The 25,282-nt window shown below is 40.6% G+C and overlaps 1 protein-coding gene across 1 annotated transcript in view; it reads left to right on the forward strand.

Annotated features, from left to right (window-relative positions):
• YWHAQ (tyrosine 3-monooxygenase/tryptophan 5-monooxygenase activation protein theta) overlaps positions 1 to 21,933 on the forward strand; it is a 48,950-nt gene extending 27,017 nt beyond the window's left edge. The window contains exons 3-6 of the mRNA XM_033176587.1: positions 14,133 to 14,256; positions 17,338 to 17,501; positions 18,162 to 18,257; positions 20,571 to 21,933. Of these exons, the coding sequence (XP_033032478.1) occupies positions 14,133 to 14,256; positions 17,338 to 17,501; positions 18,162 to 18,257; positions 20,571 to 20,630 (444 nt within the window). The 3' untranslated portion in view covers positions 20,631 to 21,933. The remainder of the gene's footprint in view (positions 1 to 14,132; positions 14,257 to 17,337; positions 17,502 to 18,161; positions 18,258 to 20,570) is intronic.
• The last annotated feature ends 3,349 nt before the right edge of the window (positions 21,934 to 25,282 follow it).

Below are 25,282 nucleotides of genomic sequence, written 5' to 3' on the forward strand. Positions count from 1 at the left end.
TACTCGGGAGGCTGAGGCAGGAGAATGGCATAAACCCGGGAGGCGGAGCTTGCAGTGAGCTGAGATCCGGCCACTGCACTCCAGCCTGGGCGACAGAGCGAGACTCCGTCTCAAAAAAAAAAAAAAGTTTGCCCTTTTGATTTAGTGCTTCAGAATTACTGTAGATTCTTAAAACGAGAATATTTTTTATTATAGCCATCGCTCTGTATCTGAGGAGAATTGGTTCCAGCACCTCCTTGTATACCAAAACCCACACATACGCAAGTTCCTCATTCAGCCCTCTGGAACCTGTGGATACAAAAAGCCGGCCCTCCTTATATGCAGGTTTTGCATCTCCTTAATACTGTGTTTGTGATCCATGTTTGGTTGTGGTTGCAGAACCTGCTGATAGGGAGGCCTGACTGGAAAAAATCCGCAGAAAAGTGGACCCATAAAGTTCAAACCTGTGTTCAAGGGTCAAATGTATTTTGTAGAAGAGGAGATGAAACTGAGGAACTTGATCTAAACTCATATTCTAAAACCAAATTGCTGGTCCAGTGCTCATTCCACGGAGTCAGTCAAATGTAATTCATAGTGAGTACTGTGAAATATTAGTGTCTTTAGTTCTCTTTGTGGTTAGAATTCCTTTCTTTTATAAAGATTACCACCTTCAGTGACTTTCTATATCTTTGTGCAGATAAACCTTTTCAAATGCCAGTCTTTGCCTTGGAGTGCCTTTTTCCCCTGTATTTTCTGCCTCTCATTTGATACCTTCTTAAGAAAAATTCTTCTAATTCCATAACTAAATAATTATTTTTTATTTTGAGCTCCCATAACACTTGTATATTCCTTTCTCTCAGTGTTTCTGCTCAGGTGGGGAGGGTAGCACTGACTTTGGACAGAGAGGTCAGTGGTGCTACACATCCTTTAACACTTAGAAGTCCAGGCCTGTGTAAGGAATTGTCCAGCTGCTCTTTCAGTTAGGTAAAAAACTTAGGGAGCTATCTGAGGCCAAAGCCTAATTTGGCTTTACATTTAAAGACAAAGTTTTAGTTTATGGGTTTTGTTATTGTTGAGATGGAGTGTCACTCTGTCGTCCAGGCTGGAGTGCAGTGGTTTGATCTCAGCTCACTTCGACCTCCTCCTGGGTTGAAGCGATTATCTTGCCTCAGCCTCCCGAGTAGCTGGGATTACAGGCGTGCACCACCATGCCCGGCTAGTTTTTAGTATTTTTAGTAGAGATGGGGTTTCACTATGCTAGCCAGGCTGCTTTCGAACTCCTGACTGTGAGTGATCCTCCTACCTCAGCCTCCCAAAGTGCCTGGCCTATTTTATGGTTTTAATAACATACAGAATTAACCAGGAATGCATCTACTGTGTAAAAATCAAGGGAAGCCAGGCGTGGTGGCTCACGCCTATAATCCCAGCGCTTTTTGTAGACTGAGGTGGAAGGATCACCTGAGGTCAGGAATTCGAGACCAGCCTGGCCAACATGGAGAAACCCCGTGTCTACTAAAAAAAATTAGAAAAATTAGCCAGGCATGGTTGTGTGTGCCTGTAATGCCAGCTACTCAGGAGGCTGAGGCTCAAGAATCAACCTGGGAGGTTGAGGTTGCAGTGAGCCAAGATTGTGTCACTGTACTCCAGCCTGGGCAACAGAGAGAGACTCCGGCTCAAAAAAAAAAAAAAAAAAATTGAAGGGAGAATTGTACTTTGTTTTGCTTGTAACTTGGCTGGTCAGGCCATTCATGATATTTGAGCAAATTGTAAGTCTGTATTTGAAGGTTGTTTATTGTTGTTGGTTCTTAGAGGCAAATATCCAACTACATTGTGTTTGTACTTTAGGTATATAAATGTTTATTGAAAATACTGTTTTATTAAAAATTACTTTGTTCCTTATACCTCAGGAGATAAATGTACATTTTAAAAGTGTTCCTCAGTCAGGTGAGGTGGCTCACGCCTGTAATTTCAGCACTTGGGGAGGCTGAAGCAGGATGATCACTTGAAGCCAGAAGTTCAAGACCAGCCTAGGCAACATAGCAAGACCGTGTCCCTACAAAAAATATACATATATGTGTGTGTGTGTGTGTGTGTGTGTGTATGTTTTTTTAATATATATGTTTTTTAAAAACATATATATATTTTTAAGTGTGTGTGTATATATATAGATTTTTTTTTTTTTAAATCAATCAGGCATGGTGGTTCACACATGTAATCCCAGCACTTTGGGAGGCTGAGGCAGGATGACCACTTGAGCCCAGGAGTTATCAGCCTGGGCAAGATGATGAGACCCTGTCTCTCCAAAATATAAAAACAATTAGCTGGGCATGGTAGCCCGTCCCTATAGTAGGGCTAAGGTGGGAGGATCCCTTGAGTCCAGGAGTTCAAGGATGCAGTAAGCTGTGATTACTGCACTGCACTCCATTCCTGGCTGGGCAAGACAGCTGGGTATGGTGGGACTCACCTGTACTCCTAGCTACTCAGGAGTAGCTATTTAAAAAAAAGGCTGGGCGCGGTGGCTCACACCTGTAATCCCAACACTCTGGGAGGCCAAGGCGGGCGGATCACGAGGTCAGGAGACGGAGACCATCCTAGCTAATACGGTAAAACTCCATCTCTACTAAAAACAAAAAATTAGCCTGCCGGGCGCGGTGGCGGGCGCCTGTAGTCCCATCTACTCGGGAGGCTGAGGCAGGAGAATGGCATGAACCAGGGAGGTGGAGCTTGCAGTGAGCCGAGATTGTGCCAATGCACTCTAGCCTGGGTGACAGAGCGAGACTCCTTCTCAAAAAAAAAAAAATGTGCATAGGCGTATTATTACCTACTAATTTCATTTTAACCTAGTTAAGGAGGCATAAAATATTATAAAAGGACTTATTTTTATTTATTTATTTATTGAGACAGGGTCTTGCTCTGTCACCCAGGCTGGAGTGCAGTGGTGTGATCATAGGTCACTGCAGCCTTGCACATCTGGGTGCAAACAACCCACCTAAGTAGCTGAGACTAACAGGCGTGAGGCACTCTGCCTGGCTAATTTTTAAATTTTTGTTAGAGACAAGATCATGCTTAGCTGCCCAAACTAATCTGGAATTCCCGGCTAAAAGTCATCCTCATTCCTTGGCCTCCCAAAGTGCCTTGATTTTAGGCATGAGCCACCACACCTGGCCAGGAGTTATTATATTAAAGGATAATTGAACAGAGGAGGAGGGACAGAATATTTAAAAAGTAAAAGCTCTAACGTATCATTATGAAAGTTGCTTTATTTTTTGGCATTAATGAGGTTAATACTGTGGTTCGTTGTCTGAATTAGTATCTGTTCATTTGACATATAGACAACTTTTTGCTTTTAATAATCTTAAGAACCGGCCAGGCGTGATGGCTCATGCCTGTAATCCCAGCACTTTGGGAGGCCGAGGCAGGCAGATCACCTGAGGTCAGGAGTTCGAGACCACTCTCGCCAACACGGCAAAACCCCGTCTACTAAAAATACAAAAAAAATTAGCCGAGCATGGTGGTGGGTACCTGTAATCTCAGCTACACAGGATGCTGAGGCTGGAGAATCGCTTGAACCCGGGAGGCAGAGGTTGCAGTTAGCCGAGGTCGCACTACTGCACTCTAACCTGGGTGACAGAGCAAGACTGTCTCAAAAAAATAAAAAAAATCTGAAGAACTGCTCTTAGTCATGGATGGCATCACATGTGTGGTTCTCAGTGCGTGCCTGAGGAAGTTTTATTACCTTTTATGTGAACGTTAAATGGTACACCAGGATGATTCATTTTTTACCTTTTAAGTATTGAAGTAATAATTTTGAATTATATTTTTTGTTTGTGGTGGAGTTTCTAGGCTGGGCAAGACAGCTGGGTATTCAGACCGTGCCCGAATTATAATATTAAGTCTTATCTACAGGATGACCACACAATGTCTTCCAAAGTGGGATATTTCTAAGAATGAAAAGAAATAGCATTAATAATTGCAGATTTGGTTCTAGACCACCACAGTAAAGTGAATTATCTCAATAAAGCAAGCCACACAAATTTTTGGTTCCCTAGAGTGTATAAAAGTCATGCTTATACTATACTGTAGTCTATTAAGTGCCCGATAGCATTTTGTCTAAAAACCAGTGTACGTACCTTAAATAGAAAATAATTGCCAGGAAATCGATCATCTAAGCCTTTAGAAGTTTTTATCTTTTTGCTGGTGGAGGGTCTTGCCTCCATGTTCATGGTTGCTGACTGGTCCTGAGAATGGCTGTTGCAATTGCTTAAAACAAGGTAACAGTGAAGTTTGCTGCATTGATTGGTGCTTCCTTTCACAAAAGATTTTTTTTTTTTCTTTTTTTTTGAGACAGAGTTTCACTTTTGTGGCCCAGGCTGGAAATGGCACGATCTTGGTTCACCACAACCCTCTGCCTCCTGGGCTCAAGCAGTTCTCCTTACTTAGCCTCCCAAGTAGCTGGGATTACACGCATGCACTGCCACGCCTGACTAATGTGGTATTTTTAGTAGAGACGGGGTTTATCCATGTTGGTTAGGCTGGTCTGGAACTCCTCACCTCAGGTGATCCGCCCGCCGGGGCCTCTCAAAATGCTGGGATTATAGGCGTGAGCCACCATACCCGACCCTCAAAAGATTTTTCTATATAGCATGTGATGCTGTTTGATGGCATCTCAGCTAGAATAGAATTTCTTTCAAAATCAAAGGCAATCCTCTCAAACCCTGCCACTGTTTTATCAACTAAGTTTATGCAATGTTTTAAGTCCTTTATTGTCATTTCAATAGTGTTAATGGCATCTTCACCAGAAGTAGATCTCAAGAAACCACTTTCTTTGCTTATCCATGAGAAGCAAGTTATCATCTGTTCAAGTTTTAACATGCGTTTGTAGCAATTCAGTCACATCTTCAGGCTCCATTTCTAATTCTAGTATTTCTCTTGCTGTTTCCACCACATCTGCAGGTAGAAGATTTCCACTGAAATCTTAAAGTCCTCAAAGTCATTCATGAGAGTAGAAATCAACTTCTTCCAAACGCTTTTTAATGTTAGTATTTTGACTTCTTCCCATGAATGTTCTTAATGGCATCTAGAATGGTGAATCCTTTCTAGGTGGTCTTCAATTTATTTTGCCCAGATCCATCAGAAGAATCACTGTCTATGACAGCTATGGCCTTATGAAATGTATTTCTTCTTTTTTTTTTTTTTTGAGGCGGAGTCTTGCTCTGTCGCCCGGACTGGATGGAGTGCAGTGGCTGGATCTCAGCTCACTGCAAGCTCCGCCTCCCGGGTTTACGCCATTCTCCTGCCTCAGCCTCCCGAGGTGCTGGGACTACAGGCACCCGCCATCTTGCCCGGCTAGTTTTTGTATTTTTTTTTTAGTAGAGACGGGGTTTCACCGTGTTAGCCGGGATGGTCTCGATCTCCTGACCTTGTGATACGCCCGTCTCGGCCTCCCAAAGTGCTGGGATTACAGGCTTGAGCCACCGCGCCCGGCCATGAAATGTATTTCTTAAATAATTCCACTTGAAAGTTGAAATTACTCCTTAATTTATGGGCTGCAGAATGGATGTAGTTTTGTGTTAGCAGGCATGAAAACAGCATTAATCTTGTACATCTCCCTCAGAGCTCTTTGGTAAACAGGGTCTACATTGTCAATGAGCAATTATAATTTGAAAGGAATCTTTTTTTTCTGAGCAGTAGGTCTCAACAATGAACTTAAAATATTCGGTGAACCATCCTGTAAACAGGTGCTGTCATCCAGGCTTGGTTGGGTGTTCCATTTGTAGAGTGCAGGCAGAGTAGATTTAGCATAATTCTTAAGGACCCTAGGATTTTTGGAATGCTAAATGAGCATTGACTTCATCTTGAAGTCACCAGTTGCACTAGCCCTGAAGAGTCAAGTCCTTGATGGCATCTTCTGGTGTAAGGCTGTTTCCTCTACATTGGAAATATGGTACTTTGTGTAGCTACCTTCATTCATCAGTGATATTAGCTAGATCTTCTGGATAACTTACTGCAGCTCTACATTAGCACTTGCACCTTCACCCTGTACTTTTATGTTCTGGAGGTGGTGGCTTCTTTTGGTCAACCTCATGAATCAACCTCTCCTAGCTTCAAATTTTTCTTATGCAGCTTCCTTACTTCTCTCAGCCTTCATCGAATTGAAGAGAATTAAGGCCTTGCTCTGGATTAGGCTTTGATTTAAAGGAATGTTGTGGCTGGCCTCAGCTTCTATCCAGACCACTTAAAGTTTTCTCCATATCATCAATAAGTCTGTTTTGCTTTCTTACCATTTGTGTGTTCACTGTAGTAGTGTTCACTTTTAATTTCCTTCAAGAACTCTTTCTTTGCATTTACAACATCGCTGTTTGGTACAAGAGGCTCAGCTTTAGCTTATCTTGGCTTTCGACATGCCTTCCTCACTAAGTTTAATTATTTCTAGCTTTTGAAAGTGAGAGACATGTATCTCATCTTTTCACTTGAACACTTAAAGGCCATTGTGGGGTTATTAATTGGTCTAATTTTATTATTTTTGTGTCTCGGGGAATAGGTAAGCCAGAGGAGATAGAAGAGATTGGGAGCACCCTATTGTTGAAGCAGTCAGAACAGACACAGCATATATCGATTAAGTTTACCATCTTATGTGGGCATGCATGTGGTACCCCAAAACAATTACAATAGTAACATTAATGACCACTGATCACAGATCGCCATAGCAGATATAATAATCATAAAAAGTTTGAAATATTGGGAGAATTACCAGGTTGTGCCACAGAGACATGAAGTGAGCACATGCTGGTGGAGATTGACTCTGATAGACATGCTTGATTCAGTGTCGCTACAAACCTTCAATTGGTTAAAACTACAAAAACACACCACAATATCTGCAAAAGACAATAAAATGAAATCTGTCTGCTGGAACAGTGGGCTTAAACTGGAATGGTCCTGGGCAGCCAGATCACATGGTTGCTTTACTCCTCCAGTATACTTCATTGTTAAAATGTGGTTGTAGAGGTTTGGAATTTGGTATAGGATTAAATGAAAAGTTTTAACCTTGGGGATGCAAGGATGTAAGGATCTCATTAGGCTTTGCAACTTGAGTTTGATGTCTGCTGTGTGGTGTCTGCTAAAGCCCACAGAGTATAGGATCAGTCACATTGGTTATAAGGTTTGCTTCTGGCTGGGCACAGTGGCTCATGCCTGTAATCCCAGCACTTTGGGAGGCTGAGGCAGGCAGACCACCTGAAGTCAGGAGTTTCAGACCAGCCTGACCAACATGGAGAAACCGCGTCTCTAGTTAGAAATAATTAAATAAATAAATAAAGAGCGAAACTCCATCTCAAAAAAAATAAATAAGTAAAAGGATTGCTTCTATCTCTGAAAATTTTTACTTCATTCCATACTTCGTTTTTTTTGAAAATGAACTTAACACGGGCACCAGAATGGGGTTGATTCTTGGATTCTAAGTCTTAACAATTTTCGTTTTTTTTTTTTTTTTTTTTTTTTAATGGAGTTTCACTCTTTTGCCCAGGCTGGAGTGCAATGGCGCGATCTTGTCTCACTGCAACCTCTGCCTTCCGGTTTCAAGCAATTCTTCTGCCTCAGCCTCCTGAGTAGCTGGGATTACAGGTGCCTGCCACTATGCCTGACTAATTTTTGTATTTTCAGTAGCGACAGGGTTTCACCGTGTTGGCCAGGCTGGTTTCGAACTCCTGACGTTGTGATCTGCCCACCTCGGCCTCCCAAAGTGCTGGGATTACAAGTGTGAGCCACTGCGCCTGGCCCAACAATTCTTAATTAGTAACATTTTAAAATGGACATTTTAAGGACATTTGACTGTTTAATGCATTCATTTTTTTTCATGATTGAAAATATTTCCATAGATGAGTTGATGTTATATGATCAGCTTGGATTAAGTCTTAGGTGATTCACTGCCTCCTTGGTTAAGGCAGCAAATCCTTTATGAGATTTAATTCTAGCAGGTATAGTCATAAAATGGTAGTTTCTGAGACCAGAGACCTTTAGATCATAGTAGTCTCATTACATAAGTACAGAGACAGACACTTGAGAAGGTGTGATTTCCCACAAGATTATAGAGCTAGTGATAGTATAAAAGTTCCACAAATGATAATCTAATTTCTAAAACTCAATATTCTGATACATAACACAGAGTTACTCTGTCCCTTTTTTGTTTTACTGATTAAATCTCTAAACTGGGCCCTGTGGCTGAGGCCTGTAATCCTAGCGCTTTGGGAGACTGAAGAGGGCGGATCCCTTGAGGTTAGGAGTTCGAGACCAGCCATGGTGAAACCCTGTCTATACTAAAAATGCAGAAATTAGCTGGGTGTGGTGGCAGGTGCCTGCAATCCCAGGTACTTGGGGAGGCTGAGGCTGAGGAATCGCTTGAACTGGGAGGCGAAGATTGCAGGTGAGCTGAGGTTGCGCCACTGCACTTCACCCTGGGTTGGCAGAGCGAGACTCTGTCTCAAGGGGGGAAAATATCTCTAGCTTAGATTTGGCCTTGTCTTTATTAGAAATGCTCCATTTTAGGGTCTGTTCATATCCTGATTAACTGATAATATAGAAATAATGACTGATACGTGTATCCTAAATTAGAGATTCAGCATGATAATAGTGTTTGCTAATGAACCTCGGTAAACTATTAGGAAATTGAAACTTCTTAGAACATTTTTTTTGCTTCCTGTTATTTTGCATGTATTTTAAGGCTCTTCATAACAGTTATCTACTCTTTCTTAAATAAATCAATACTATAAATAAGCATAATAAGCTTAATGAGAGACAAGAGTAGCTTAGTCTGTAAAATGAAAATCACTTATAAATGAATTTAGAATTAAAAGATTAAGTTGTTGAGTGTTACAGAATTTTACCGCTGAAACCAAATAAATTATTTTGAAAAAGCGGTTGAAGTAGCAAGTAGGATTGTTTTATACAGTAGTTAACTCTTAAAAATCGTATGGGGATTTTGTTGTTCTTCTGGAAGCCTTTTTTTCTAAGATATGGGGGTGGGAGAAAGGAGGAATAGTTACTGTTCTAAATTTGCATTAATGTTATTTCTTGACAGTTTCATTTCTTATATTATTTTTTACAACTTTTGTGTTATAGTCTATTATTGTTCCCATCCTGTTTTTCTTTTTTTTTTTTTTGAGATGGAGTCTCGCTCTGCCGCCCAGGCTGGAGTGCTGTGGCCAGATCTCGGCTCACTGCAAGCTCCGCCTCCCGGGTTCACGCCATTCTCCTGCCTCAGCCTCCCGAGTAGCTGGGACTACAGGCGCCCGCCACCTCGCCCGGCTAATTTTTTTGTTTTTTGTTTGTTTTTTTTTTTTTTTTTTAGTAGAGACGGGGTTTCACCGTGTTAGCCAGGATGGTCTCGATCTCCTGACCTCGTGATCCGCCCGTCTCGGCCTCCCAAAGTGCTGGGATTACAGGCTTGAGCCACCGCGCCCAGCCCCCATCCTGTTTTTCTAAGATTAAACTTATTCTGAGTTCCTTTGCATTTCCTAAAGCAACCTCTGTAATAACTTACGTTCTTTCCTTTTGCTTACCTTGTTTCTTTGGTCTAAAGTGTTCTAAATTACTAGTTCATCTTGTTATTGTGGGTAGTACATTGATTGACGTGTTAGTTTTCACATTCTCAAAAAGGAACACACTACCATCCATGTTTTACTCCTCAGTCAAGTAACACTGTCAGCACCAGAGGGACCTCCAATATCAGCCCACCAAAACTCCCAAGATAATAAAATTTGCTAAAGAGTTTACAAGGGAGAGCTCCTGCTTAATTGATAAGAATAATGTACAGAAGAAATCAGTGGGGGAACTTCTAACTATGCTCCCTCCTGGCGACTTTTTTTTTTTTTTCTTTGAGATGGAGTTTCGCTCTTGTTGCCCAGGCTGGAGTGCAATATCTCAGCTCACTGGAACTTCTGCCTCCCGGGTTCATGCAATTCTCCTGCGTCAGCCTCCCAAATAGCTGGAATTACAGGCATGCATCACCACGCCCGGCTAATTTTGTGTTTTTAGTAGAAATGGGGTTTCACCATGTTGGTCAGGCTGGTCTCAAACTCCTGACCTCAAGTGATTCACCCGCCTCAGCCTCCCAAAGTGCTGGGATAACAGGCGTGAGCCATGGCACCTGGCCCTCCCTCCTGACCTCTTACCAGTACCCTTATTTGGAAAGACTTTCAGGGAGTTGTGTCAGTTTGGGGTTTTTGGTCTCTGATCTGTATTTTTTACAATAATTTTAAAAGATTACACATTTGTAGCCTATATTCTATCTGGTATTAATAATATTTGGTATTGATAATACAGATACAAACTCGATTATTTGGGTAAGACATGAAGCAGAATCCATTATGTCTTTTAGTTGAGCTAAAGTATACATCTTTACTACTGATAGTATATGGAAAGACAGAATTATTCTGTACCTGTTGTTTCCTTCACAGAGAGCTAGTGGCATCTGACAAAGAACCGTGATACCTGGCTGAACAACTCCAGGATGGAAGTAATGCCCAAGTCAGTTTATAAAAGCCCAACACTGTAAATCATACGTAATGGCTATATGCAAATTAGTAGTCAAAGTTAATAATTTTAGAAAGGAAAGGTTAGCTCGTAAGTGGCTGTGTTGTAATGAATGCAGTAGCTGTTTGGCAACTTTCTGAATGCTTGGAAGGCCCTTTGTCCACAGTCCTTGTGAACACCCACACATCTAGCATGCGTGACTCAGGAGAGACTAGTGCTAGAATGGAAGTTTCTCTCTTCTCTACTCCTCACCCTAAGCCCTTGTTCTGGTCAGACTTTTCTCACCCCCTGCTCTTACACATCTACCACAGTTAACAGAACACCAGGTCTTAAAAGTACTGAGTAGCTTTTTATGTGACTATAAATAATATCTTCACCAGAGCTGGCACCTTTTTGGAGATCCTGTGGAATTTCATTGTAACTGACTGACTCACTTGGAGGAACAAGAAAAGTGAGAGGCATCTTACTTTACATTAGGGTTCCTTGGTGTGTGTGGGTACAGGCAGAGGTGGTATTTCTCTTGGTATAAATACTATGTTTGCCTTCTTTGATATTACTTCTCAGAATCCACTCATTTAAAGATTCCAATGACTGAGTCAGTTTGAGATATAGAACTTTTTTGTGACAATCTCACTATTGCCTCCTACCCCCCTCCTTCCACCACAACCCTAAATTCATTTCATAAAAATAGTTTTTAATATGAAAGTCATCCATAATACATAAAAATGGTAATAGAGGAAAAAGTTAAAGTAATGTAATTTTTAAGGATTCAAGTGTCTCGGTTCATTACGTAACTATTAAAATTATATTGGTGATGTTGAGCACAATAAATTCTGAAAATCTGATTCGTCTGTTCTTTTTACAGTTAAGAGTGTAGTGATGCTGGAGCAGCACTTGTCACAATTGCCTTTAGTTTGGGTGTGGCCCTAATGACCTCTGTTGCCACACTCCTGGCTCAGCAACTTTCCAACTTGAGCCACAATTGTGATACTCATCACTTTTATAATGTATAAACTTCTGGGACTTTGATACATAATTTTATATTAATTTTTTTTGTGCACGCGCACACGTGTGTATGTGTGTGTGTTTTAACTTTCTCTGGCCTCAGGCCCTTAAAAAAATATATGGGTATATGTGTGTGTGTGTGTGTGTGTATATATATATGTTATCTAGATATTTAAAATCTTTTTCGAATTAAAGCATTTTAAATGTTTTTCTGTTTTTTTTTTCTTTTAGAGACATGGTCTCTTTTGCTCTGTCTCCCAGGCTGGAATGCAATGGCACGATCATGGCTCACTGAAGCCTCCACCCCCAGGGTTTAAGCCTTCCTTCTGCCTCAGCCTTCCAAGTAGCTGGGACTACAGGTGTGTGCCACCACACCTAATTTTTTGAAAATTCTTTGTAGAGACAGGGTCCCATTATGTTGCCCAGGCTGATCTCAAACTCCTGGGCTCTCAAGCAATCCTCTTGCCTCCGCCTCTACTTCCCAGAGTGCTGGGATGATAGGCGTGAGCTGTCGCACGTGGCCTCTGTTTATTTTCTTTAAAAATAACTTATGGGCCAGGAGCAGTGGCTCACGCCTATCATCCCAGCACTTTGGGAGGCCGAGGTGGGCAGATCACTTGAGGTCAGGAGTTTGAGACCAGCCTGGTCAACATGGTGAAACCCCGTTTCTACTAAAAATACAAAAATAAGCTGGGCGTGGTGGTGTGTGCCTGTAGTCCCAGCTGCTCGGGAGACTGAGGCAGGAGAATCGCTTGAGCCTAGGAGGTGGAGGTTGCAGTGAGCCAAGATCACACCACTGCACTCACACTGGGCAGCAGAGTGAGACTTTGTCTCCAAAAAAAAAAAAACAACCATGGATGCAGTGATTGCATTTTGTTAGACCACTTTTAGTCAGATAAACAAGAAGAAACTTCTTGGTTAGAAGTGTATTTTCTAAACTTTTGTTATTTTAAATTTATAAACAGCTTTCCTTTTCTTTACCAATTATGTGAATTTGACTCAACCTTACTTGTTTATTCTCCAGACTTGCCAGTTTGGTATCATAGAGAGTATTTTTATGTAATATTAACTGATTGTATCTTTGGTTATTTTTCCAAAATGTAAAAAGGATGTTCTCTCTTCCCTGCTTTAAAACGTGCGCTAGTTTTACTTTTCCTAGAGCAGTGCTTTTCAAACTCTGTCCCTGGGCAGGCAAACTGTGTACCTAGGCTGATACTAGCTAACATTTACTGAGTACTTAACATGTGACACTATTCCAGGCTTTTGACATCTGTTATTGGTTTTATTCTCAGAACAAACCAATGAAGTAGGTATTAGTATCTTAACATTTTTATGAGAATTCTGTTTTGCTTTGTAATATTTAATACAAAAAGACTTTTTTTGGTTTGTTTTTGTTTTTGTTTGTTTGAGAAGGAGTCTCGCACCGTCGCCCAGGCTGCAGTGTAGTGGCGTCATCTCAGCTCACTGCAACCTCCACCTCCCAGGTTCAAGCGATTCTCCTGCCTCAGCCTCCTGAGTAGCTGGGATTACAGGTGCCCACCACCACGCCCGGCTAATTTTTTGTATTTTTAGTAGAGATGGCGTTTCACTATGTTGACCAGGCTGGTCTTGAACTCCTGATTTTGTGATCTGCCCACCTCGGCCTCCCAAAGTGCTGGGATTACAGGCATGAGCCACCACACCCGTCCCTAAAAAGGTTTTTAAATGGATGACCTAGCATCAAGAAAAATTGAATCTAAGAAGATTTCTATCATATTTGTCTTTTGTGACTTTTTACACTCCAAGGCATACCATATCCTGTACCTCTAGAAGTGAAAATTTCTTTGTATGAAATTAGGAACAAAAGACATACTCAAGAACTTTTTTAAAAAAATAGATTTCGTAGACCTAAAATTATTCTTTTAAATTGCTGTGCAAGTTTCTAAACCTCTTACTCTCGATTCCCGTATTTACCTCATTTTAGATGCACACTTGACTGCAGAGGACACCGAGTAGCACTGTTCTCCCTCGTACTTGATGTTTTAAACATTTTGTTTCCCCTCCCTAAAATGAGTGCACTTCCCTGTTTTCTGCTTGGTACATTTCTACTTTTCCTTCTTGACACCTCAAATACTCTTTCCCAGGGAATCCTGTCTTAACTGGAGGCCATCTCCAGCAGAGCCAGATGCTCCCTCTCTGTGCTTCCTTAGCACCATATCTGCGTCTTTCTTAATGCTTGGTGTGTAGTTGGTGTACTTACAGACCGTGAGCTTCTTGAGGGCAGGGGCCTGATTTTAAGTCTTCTCTATATCCATTATAGCACCTAGCAGGTATGAAAATGTTTGTTGAATGAATGGATGAGTGAACAGACAGGCTGTTTCAAATTACAATGTTTGGTGTAATCTAGAATCTAGCCTTACCATTAGAAACTATAGGCTACATCATTTAAAGCCTCCCAGGGCAACTAGTGGCAACAACCTAACCCCTGCTGTAAGAACATGTTTCAAGTCCAGGCTGGTATGGTATAGCATTACTATAGTAATTAATGATTGAAATGCCCACTAGGCAGAAGTTTTATCATTTAATGATAATGTGCAGTAGGCAGAAGTTTAGTGCCTAATGTTCTGTCTTATTTATTTCAGGAATTGTTGGATAAATATTTAATAGCCAATGCAACTAATCCAGAGAGTAAGGTCTTCTATCTGAAAATGAAGGGTGATTACTTCCGGTACCTTGCTGAAGTTGCATGTGGTGATGATCGAAAACGTGAGTATACTTGTTATATGGGCAAAAGTAGAATTAAAAAAAAGAAATGGGGATAAATGGGATACTATAACAGTATACGTAGTCTTCAGGCTCTTTGTGACTTAAAAATAATTCAATGTATATCAAGAAAATTAGTATTAGCTTACGTTCTCAAAAATGAAAATTGGGTTGTAAATTTACATCATATACTGTTTAAAAAAATTAAGCACATCTGTGAACTCTGTAATCTCGTATGGTATTATTTAGAACGGGCTTAATCTTTTATGCTTTTTAGAGTTTTGGTTCACCATATTTTTAGCTCCAGAGTTTTTTGTGTAAACTTTATGAGTGATTCTGCATTTCACATGGCCTTTCTGTCATCATGCCTTAAAACTTCAGATCACTGGAAATTACATACAGAACATGGAAACAGATTGTTGTGCTTTTTCTGTTTGTCATATTAATTCATTATCATCTATTTTAAGGGGTCATAACATTGACTGCTAATTACATATAATCAAATTTCTGAGGAGGAGAGGTGAAATGAGTGTGTTACTGCTGGTGTATAACTTGTTCCACCTTCACAGTAAATTTGAATGACCCATATGGTTAGATTTTACTTGAGAAAGTTGAATACACAGGAATTGTTGATTAATCAAGTAGTGGTCATAAAAATAGATTTTAGTATTAAATACCTATATTTATTTATTTATTTATTTACCTAGACTATCATAGAAAACATGGATATGGGAAAAAGTGACCAAATTGCCTAACTTGATAATAAAAAAGTGAAGTGAATTTATTTGCAATGAGTGTCTCCTGGGATACTGGTAGCTGAGTGTAAGATAGAGCTCATTAAATTTAGTGTATGTGCTTGCTACCAGATTTATCAAGTTCTAGGTAATAGAAGTATCAATTCCTTATTTTTTCTAGTAAGTTTGTTATTTTGTTCTTAATTTTGTCCTGTCTACAAAGATATACCCCTACAAATAGTTACTATGACCTGAAAATGAGAGTTTTTGCCATCCTAAATATCAGTGTAACTGAATATATAAAGAGAACTTGCACTTGAGAAACTATTATACCTTGCTATAACAAAATCTGTATACTAAACTTACTTATTCTGTTACTGATGTGTAATTTCTGTTGCTATGAAGATAAGCAGAATTGGACATGATACTGGCACATAACTGTATATTTAGGTATCAGAAAGCCAAAGAGAAGTATTTGGGAGATTGAGACATAGCTGTAGCTTTAACCTGATTTAACCCTTAGGAGCTCATTGGCACTTTCCAGTCTCACACGTAGTCGCATTTACATTCTGATAGTCTGGGATTCGTAGATAGGCTGTCTTTATAGCCTAATTGCTGAGACACTGGGGCTTCCTAATTTGTCAGGCTGCAAGAACTTCTTATTGCATGCGGGCTATACCAGTCAGGATTAGATCAATAAATGTGCCATTTCAGAGGAAGGAAAATGAACATGATTCAGGTCATAAAGGGATAGCGTAATTCTCTTACATCAGTATCTCTAAAGCTGTAATAGGCCAGTGGCCTCATACAGAAAACTACCCTTTTCAAAACATGGGTATAATCAGATTAGTGTTGGTAATACTGAACATTTTGTGAAAGGAGAGTACCATTTTAATTAGGCCAGTAATCAAACTCAGGTCAGAGCAGATTTTGTCCTATGTGTTGAAACTTTTATATTGCCTTTCACATAGTATCTCTTGATACTAAGAATCAGTATTTCTCCAAATCAGAAAAATAGAGATTTTGGTGTTGATGATCTTCATAAAGTTTACATTATTTCGGGAAAGGGTATTCCAGTCAAATTATTATTATTATTATTATCATTTTTGAGATGGAATTTCGCTCTCGTTAACCAGGCTGAAGTGCAATGGCGTGATCTTGGCTCACCGCAAGCTCTGCCTCCTGGGTTCAAGTGAGGCTCATGCCTCAGCCTCCCAAGTAGCTGGGATTACAGGCATGCACCACCACTCCCAGCTAATTTTTGTGTTATTAGTAGAGCTGGGGTTTCTCCATGTTGTCAGGCTGGTCTTGAACTCCCAACCTCAGGTAATCTGCCCGCCTCGGCCTCCCAAAGTGCTGGGTTTACAGGTGTGAGCCACCGCACCCCATCCAAATTATTTTTCATTGCTGCATTTCCAAGTAATAGAATTAAAAGACATAAAATAAGAAAATCGTTTTAGCCTAGGGATGGAAAAAAGTCTGATTTACTATAATATCTCATGTTTTTTTCCATTAAGCTGTTTATATGTAAGCAGCATTCTAAACTGGTTTTTTGTTTTGTTTGTTTGTGACAAACTCTGTCACGCAGGTTCGGAGTGCAGCAGCATGATCTTGGCTCACTGCAGCTTCAACCTCCTGGGTTCAAGGGGTCCTCCCACCTCAGCCTCCCAAATAGCTAGAGCTACAGACATGCACCACCATGCCTAGCTATTTTTTTTTTTCATAGAGACAGGGATACGGTCTCCCTATGTTGCCCAGGCTGGTCTTGAACTCTCGGGTTCAAGTGATGCCCCTGCCTCACCCTCCCAAAGTGTTGGGATTACAGGTATGAGCCACTGCACCTGGCCATAAATAAGTTCTTAAATACCCAGTACACAATATTGTTTTCGTGTGTTTGTTTGTTTGTTTTTGAGACAGAGTATCATTCTGTCGCCCAAGCTGGAGTATAGTGGTGCGTTCTCAGCTCACTGCAACCTCTGCCTCCCGGCTTCAGGCAATTCTCATGCCTCAGCCTCCTGAGTAGCTGGGGTTACAGATCCCCGCCATGACACCTGGCTAATGTTTGTAGTTTTAGTAGAGACAGGGTTTCGTCATGTTGGCCAGGCTGGTCTTGAACTCCTGATCTCAAGTGATCCCTCCGCCTCGGCCTCCCAAAGTGCTGGGATTATAGGTGTGAGTCACCACACCTGGCCATGATAATGGTTTTTGTTAGCTACCATGATTTTAAAAGACCCATACAGAGAAAAATCTTGGTTCTACCAAGAGCTAGTAGCAAATGTTCAAGTTGTTAATGTACTATGCACTGGATTGTTATTTTTAATATTGCACTTCTTATTTTTTCTCTTCACAGAAACGATAGATAATTCCCAAGGAGCTTACCAAGAGGCATTTGATATAAGCAAGAAAGAGATGCAACCCACACACCCAATCCGCCTGGGGCTTGCTCTTAACTTTTCTGTATTTTACTATGAGATTCTTAATAACCCAGAGCTTGCCTGCACGCTGGCTAAAACGGTAAGATGTGTGTCCAGGAAACACCCACTTTAGCTACAGTTATTTGAGATACCAGGTATGTTAATTTATAGGTATTTTACTTGGTTACCCAGGGATGATTTCTACTATATTTATTTTGAAATCTCCTCTTTTTCTTACCATCATGATTACCTTATTCCTGCCCCGACACCTTACTCTACCCTATGATTATAAGCAGTGATACGTCTACAGAGCATACTGAGCAGAGTAATCAAAGAAGGATAAATGATATTAAGAAGGAAACATAAAAGATTGGAAAGTCATACCTGTCAGGTTTGGTCACTAGAATAGCTGTGCATTAGCCACACTCCTCAAAGTGGCTCAAAACGAGAGAATAAAGAGGACACTGTACAGATAAATACTACTACTTATCGGAAAGAAGTATATTAAGCATTGCTGCTGTTCTGTTTGTCCTGTGAAAGAACCAAGACATGCTTGTTTACTTAAATGTATAGTTTTATAGAATTCCAGTTATACTCGTAAGTTCTTAAACTTGAGAGTGTGAGAGAATGGTTCTTTTGAGTTTGTTGATGGTAGAACATAAGGTGGGTGTTCACTTATTTTTTAAAAATGGTTTGTAATTGTAGAATAACCAGTTTTTGTCAATGCACATATTTTATCATGGATATTAATATTTATCAGGCTTTTGATGAGGCCATTGCTGAACTTGATACACTGAATGAAGACTCATACAAAGACAGCACCCTCATCATGCAGTTGCTTAGAGACAACCTAACAGTGAGTTGTTTACTCTTTAATTTTATTTCCTTTTCAGAAACAAAAATATATTTTATTTTGGACTTCGTGTCTTTTAGGGCAGATATGTAAGAGCTGAAAGTATGACATATGTGTTAGTATTTTATAGAATGAACATTATTTTGTAGGCAGGTTTTCAAGTTGAATAGACATTTTATCAGACCTTCCTGAGAAGTTACTAACATTATAGGAACTCAACTGTTTCATTGGGATGAAGATGTTGATAAATTATGTTAATAAAGAGAGCTTCTGAAGTTTCAATATTTTGGGGCAAATCAGCTATAGCCAGTTAGGGACTATCTAGATATCTAGGCTTTCTTAAAATCACATGAAGTACCTCGTTCTAATAAGTTTACTTTGTGAATTTTTAGGGAGTAAACTTGTACCTAAATTTACTCCTTCTCTGCTTCTAGGCCAAAGTCTCTGTTTTGTTTGTCTTTTTCTCCCTGCTTCTTAGATAGGCAATTGATAAAGGAAGTAATCAAGAAAAAGTACAGCTTAAGCTTTACTTGAACAGTCTTTTGTAGGTTCAAGTAGTTTTGTTAGGTAAAATCTTAGACTTCACAGAATGAAAAAGAAGGGAACAAATCTTTAAATATAAATCTTGTCCTCTCAGCCCCCTTGTTTAGTGCTTTATCATTTACTAGATAGTATTGTTTAAATTAGCATCATGTCTGTTCAATTTTGCTGACTAGAGTAGTTATGAATCCACTGAAAGGAGAATGAAGACCCTGCATTTCTAGCCATAAGAAGTCCCTGTGGTTGTGAGGGGACAATGGAAGATGATCAGCAAATAGTTCTGCAGAGGAAGAGCAAATTAGGCAGTTATACCTCTTCCCAGATGTATACCTTGGAGCTATCTTTTTTTTTTTTTTTTTGAGACGGAGTCTCACTCTGTCACCCAGGCTGGAGTGCAGTGGCCGGATCTCAGCTCACTGCAAGCTCTGCCTCTGGGGTTCACGCCATTCTCCTGCCTCAGCCTCCCGAGTAGCTGGGACTACAGGCGCCCGCCACCTCGCCCAGCTAGTTTTTTGTATTTTTTTAGTAGAGACGGGGTTTCATCGTGTTAGCCAGGATGGTCTCGATCTCCTGACCTTGTGATCCGCCCGTCTCGGCCTCCCAAAGTGCTGGGATTACAGGCTTGAGCCACCGCGCCCGGCGGAGCTATCTTTTAATCGGTTTTGTTTTCTTTATTATAGAGACAGGTCTTTGGGGGATTTTGTTTTGTTTATTTTTATTTATTTTAGTATCTTCATAATAACCTAAGGATTATGTAAGATTCTAGCTCTTCTGAAATTAACACTAATGTCTTGGTGTTGGTCTAATAAAGTACAATTATAGTCAATAAATACTTCTCTTCTTCACTTCATCTTTCTATCCTAAAAATAGAGAGATCATGGAAGATCCACCTAGTTTTAACATTCTGTCTAATTCAAGAACCCTGTCTATACATGCACACATTGCTTCCCTGTAGCTTCCATCAACCACTTCTATTTAATTCTTGGAGAAACACAAAGTAAGTCTGCTTTTGCTATAGTTTAGCTCTTCACACACTTTAAAATTGTTAACCATGATTGTGGCTTTTTCCTCCCTGTGAAAATTTTTTGCTTTATTAGTCTGTAATAATACTGCAGTAGTGCTTTCAAGAAGAGCATTGGGCTACTGGGAATAGAGACAGCATTAAATTCTAAGACTATCACTTTGCTTATGAAAGTAGAGTGCCTTTTTTAAAAAGTTACCTTTTTTTTGAGACAGGATCTCGCCCTGTCACCTAGGCTGGAGTGCAGTCTCGTAATCATGGCTCACTGCAGCCCCAATCTCCTGGATTCAAGCAGTCCTCCTGCCTCAGCCTCCTGAGTAGTTAGAACTATAGGCACACACCACCCCGTACCTGGCCAATTTTGTGTTTGAAATTTTTTGTAGACATGGGATCTTGCTATGTTGTCCAGGCTGGTGTTGAACTGGCCTCATGCGATCTTCTCATCTTGGCCTCCCTACGTGCTGGGATTACAGGCGTCAGCCACTGTGCCTGGCCAAGTGCTTTTTAAATAAAAAGGAAGCTCTAAAACCATATATCCAATGACATATGTGTGTATGCCATTTTGTAAATGCATAGTGAAAAGTCTGCAAGGATGTGATGGTCTTTGGGGTTTTGAGAGAGAACTTCAATCTTAGTCAAGATCTCCATTGTTTGAGGAATTTACTACTCTTGTAGTTATTTTTGATATGACAATAATACTTAGTGTAATTGCCTACTCTAGAAATAATAACTTAATATGATTCTTCTTTTTCTAGCTTTGGACATCAGACAGTGCAGGAGAAGAATGTGATGCGGCAGAAGGGGCTGAAAACTAAATCCATACAGGGTGTCATCCTTCTTTCCTTCAAGAAACCTTTTTACACATCTCCATTCCTTATTCCACTTGGATTTCCTATAGCAAAGAAACCCATTCATGTGTATGGAATCAACTGTTTATAGTCTTTTCACACTGCAGCTTTGGGAAAACTTCATTCCTTGATTTGTGTTTGTCTTGGCCTTCCTGGTGTGCAGTACTGCTGTAGAAAAGTATTAATAGCTTCATTTCATATAAACATAAGTAACTCCCAAACACTTATGTAGAGGACTAAAAATGTATCTGGTATTTAAGTAATCTGAACCAGTTCTGCAAGTGACTGTGTTTTGTATTACTGTGAAGATAAGAAAATGTAGTTAATTACAATTTAAACAGTGTTCCACATAACTTCTTAATTTCTACATTCCCTCCCTTACTCTTCAGGGGTTTCCTTTCAATAAGCAACTTTTCCATGCTCTTAATGTATTCCTTTTTAGTAGGAATCCGGAAGTACTAGATTGAATGGAAAAGCACTTGCCATCTCTGGCTGGGGTCACAAATTGAAATGGCTCCTGTATCACATAAGGAGGTCTTGTATATCTGTGGCAACAGGGAGTTTCCTTATTCACTCTTTATTTGCTGCTGTTTAAGTTGCCAACCTCCCTTCCCAATAAAAATTCACTTACACCTCCTGCCTTTGTAGTTCTGGTATTCACTTTACTATGTGATAGAAGTAGCATGTTGCTGCCAGAATACAAGCATTGCTTTTGGCAAATTAAAGTGCATGTCATTTCTTAATACACTAGAAAGGGGAAATAAAGTACACAAGTCCAAGTCTAAACCTTTAGTACTTTTCCATGCAGATTTGTGCACATGTGAGAGGGTGTCCAGTTTGTCTAGTGATTGTTATTTAGAGAGTTGGACCACTATTGTGTGTTGCTAATCATTGACTGTAGTCCCAAAAAAGCCTTGTGAAAATGTTATGCCCTATGTAACAGCAGAGTAACATAAAATAAAATTACATTTTATAAACCATTTACTATGGCTTTGTAACAATTGCATACCCATATTTTAAGGGACAGGTGAATTTACTACTTTCTAAAGTTTATTGATACTTCCCTTTTATGTAAAATGTAGTAGTGATGCCTATATTTCTGCATTGTGCATTGTGACGCACTTGTCTAGGGATGCCTGGAAATGGATACAATTGGACTGCGTTTCTTAGAGTGTTTTACTATAGATCAGTCTCATGGGCCATCTCTTCCTCAGATGTAAATGATATCTGGTTAAGTGTTATATGGAATAAAGTGGACATTTTAAAACTAGCAGAGTTAATTATGTGATTGTGAGTGCCTTGGCTGTTATTAGAATTGTGCTTCAGTGGATATTTAAGAGGAATGTAAGAGTTCAGATACAGATACTCCTCAACTCAAAATGGGGCTATACCCTGATAAATCCATTGTAAGCTGAAAATACTAAGTCAGAAATGCATTGAATACACCTAACCTAATGAACATTATACCTTAGCCTATCCAACGTTAAATGTGCCCAGAACACTTAGCCCTACAGTTGGGCAAAATCAAAGAGCATGAAACTTATTTTATACTAAAGTGTTGGATCTCTCGTGTAATTTTGAACCCTGAAAGTGAAAAACATTGATTGCACGGGTACTTGAAGTATGCTTTCTTTTTTTTTTTTTTTTTTGAGATGGAGTCTCGCTCTGCCGCCCAGGCTGGAGTGCAGTGGCCAGATCTCAGCTCACTGCAAGCTCCGCCTCCTGGGTTTACGCCATTCTCGTGCCTCAGCCTCCCAAGCAGCTGGGACTACAGGCGCCTGCCACGTCGCCCGGCTAGACGGGGTTTCACCATGTTAGCCAGGATGGTCTCGATCTCCTGACCTCGTGATCCGCCCGTCTCGGCCTCCCAAAGTGCTGGGATTACAGGCTTGAGCCACCGCGCCCGGCCTGAAGTATGCTTTCTACTGAATGCCTGTCACTTTTGCACCATTGTAAAGTCAAAAAATTAAGTTGGGGACTCTATACTTCTGTTGGTAAACATTCAATCTTACTATTAGTGAGTTCAAAATAATTTTGGTTTTATAGTATCACAATGGCTGTTTTACTAACCGATCTCAGATTACTAAAAATAACTGAGACTGAATGACTTGAGAACTGATTTTTAAGTCAGAAGATAATCTGAAAAAATAGCTATGTAGGATTCTTCTTGATCCTAAAATGTGAATGTGAAACAAGGCTTCATTTATACTTGTTTTCCTTTCTTTTTTTTTTGTTTGAGACAGAGTTTCACTCTGTCCCCCAGGCTAGAGTGCAGTGGTGTGCAACCTTCGCCTTCTGGGTTCAACCGATTCTCCTGCCTCAGCCTCCCGAGTAGCTGGGATTATAGGCACCCACCACCATGCCTGGCTAACTTTTTGTATTTTTAGTAGAGACAGGGTTTTACTGTTGGCAGGGTGGTCTTGGAACGTCTGACCTCAGGTGATCCATCTGCCTCTGCTTCCCAAAGTGCTAGGATTACAGGCATGAGCCACCACGCCCGACCTATATTTGTTGGGGTTTATTTCTTTTCTTTTCTTTTTTTTTTTTTTGAGACAGAGTCTTGCCCTGTCTCCCAGGCTGGAGTGCAGTGGCGCTATCTTGGCTCACTGCAACCTCCACCTCCCAGGTTCACGCCATTCTCCTGCCTCAGCTTCCCGAGTAGCTGTGACTACAGGCGCCTGCCACCTCGCCCGGCTAATTTTTTGTATTTTTAGTAGAAACAGTTTCACTGTGTTAGCCGAGATGGACTCGAACTCCTGACCTCGTGATCCACCTGCCTTGACCTCCCAAAGTGCTGGGATTACAGGCATGAGCCACCGTGCCCAGGCCCTATACTTGTTTTTAAGGGGAAATGAAAAAGCAGAATTCAATAGGACTCTGGTACCCCAAAATTTAGATCAGGACACTATTTTTTTAAAATCTTAGTAAAAATAACATTTTGAATTGGGAAAAAATGATCATGTCTTAAGACCAGTAAAATGGTATGTGCTGAGTAACGAATTATGTTATCAAAGTGGCCTTAAAAAATAGATTATTTTCTAGCCAGGCGCGGTGGCTCACACCTGTAATCCCAGCATTATGGGAGGCTGAGGCAGGTGGGTCACTTGAGATCAGGAGGTCGAGACCAGCCTGGCCAACATAGTGAAACCCTGTCTCTATTAAAAATACAAAAATTAGGCTGGGCAGAGTGGCCCACACCTGTAATCCCAGCACTTTGGGAGGTTGAGGCAGGTGGATCATGAGGTCAGGAGTTCGAGTCCAGCCTGGCCAACATGGTTAAACTCCATCGCTACTAAAAATACCAAAAAAAAAAAAAAAAAAATAGCAAGGCGTGGTGGTGGGCGCCTGTAATCCCAGCTACTCAGGAGGCTGAGGTAGGAGAATTGCTTGAACCTGGGAGGCAGAGGTTGCAGTGAGCCGACATCACGCCACAGCACTCCAGCCTGGGTGACAGAGCAAGACTGTCTCAAAAAATAATAAAAATTCAAAAATTAGCCAGGCATGGTGGCACAGGCCTGTAATCCCAGCTACTTGAGAGGCTGAGGCAGGAGAATCACTTGAATCTGGGAGACGGAGGTTGCAGTGAGCGGAGATCATGCCGCTACACTCCAGCCTGGGTGACAGAGTGTCTCAAAAAAAAAAAAAATTATTCTCGACATTTAGTCCCAACTTGAAATGTCTCCTTGCTTTAGAAAAACTCTGGCCAGGCTCGGTGGCTCAAGCCTGTAATCCCAGCACTTTGGGAGGCCGAGACGGGCGGATCACGAGGTCAGGAGATCGAGACCATCCTGGCTAACATGGTGAAACCCCGTCTCTACTAAAAAATACAAAAAACTAGCCGGGCGACGTAGCGGGCGCCTGTAGTCCCAGCTACTCGGGAGGCTGAGGCAGGAGAATGGCGTAAACCCGGGAGGCGGAGCTTGCAGTGAGCTGAGATCCGGCCACTGCACTCCAGCCCGGGCGACAGAGCAAGACTCCGTCTCAAAAAAAAAAAAAAAAAAGAACTCAGTAGGAGAGAGGACGCCTTTCCTGAGGAAAGAGTGTAAGGAAAGCTTTGGGCTGGGGGGAGGATTTAAATCTAGGAACTTTGTCTTTAGCTTTTTAAACTACTTTCTGAGATCAGAAATTTTAAACATTGCACCTATTTTGTAGTTAGAACTTACTTGGCAGTTTTCTCTTTAAAATGGCATTTAGATAGATAGTAGTAAATTTTTAAATTGCATTCTAACAAGAATAGAATCATTTTTATTTCAACATATTTGTACATTCATTTGTTAATCTTTGGCAAAGAAGATCAGTAAGTTTTCTTTTGACACGGTTGGTAGAATATAGTCATACCTTGTAACTTAAGCATGTATCAGTACAAAAAATTAGCTGGGCGTGGTGGCGGGCGCCTGACTTTTTTAAAAAGTCAGTAGAGACTTTTTAAAAAATGGTGAAAAATATTAGGAAGGCCATTTAAAGATGCATAAAAACTACAACTGGAGAGTAAATTTAAGAAGAGCAGAATCTTGGTCACTGATTTTGAGATGGGCTAATTTTTAGGAGTTGAGTCAGTCATTCAGAAATATTAGGCCTTTTATAGGAACAGACGTGACTTTTTGTCCAATGATGAGTCT

The sequence above is a fragment of the Trachypithecus francoisi genome, unplaced genomic scaffold (assembly GCF_009764315.1).
Source record: "Trachypithecus francoisi isolate TF-2019V2 unplaced genomic scaffold, Tfra_2.0 Lachesis_group17, whole genome shotgun sequence".
NCBI classification, from domain to species: domain Eukaryota; kingdom Metazoa; phylum Chordata; class Mammalia; order Primates; family Cercopithecidae; genus Trachypithecus; species Trachypithecus francoisi.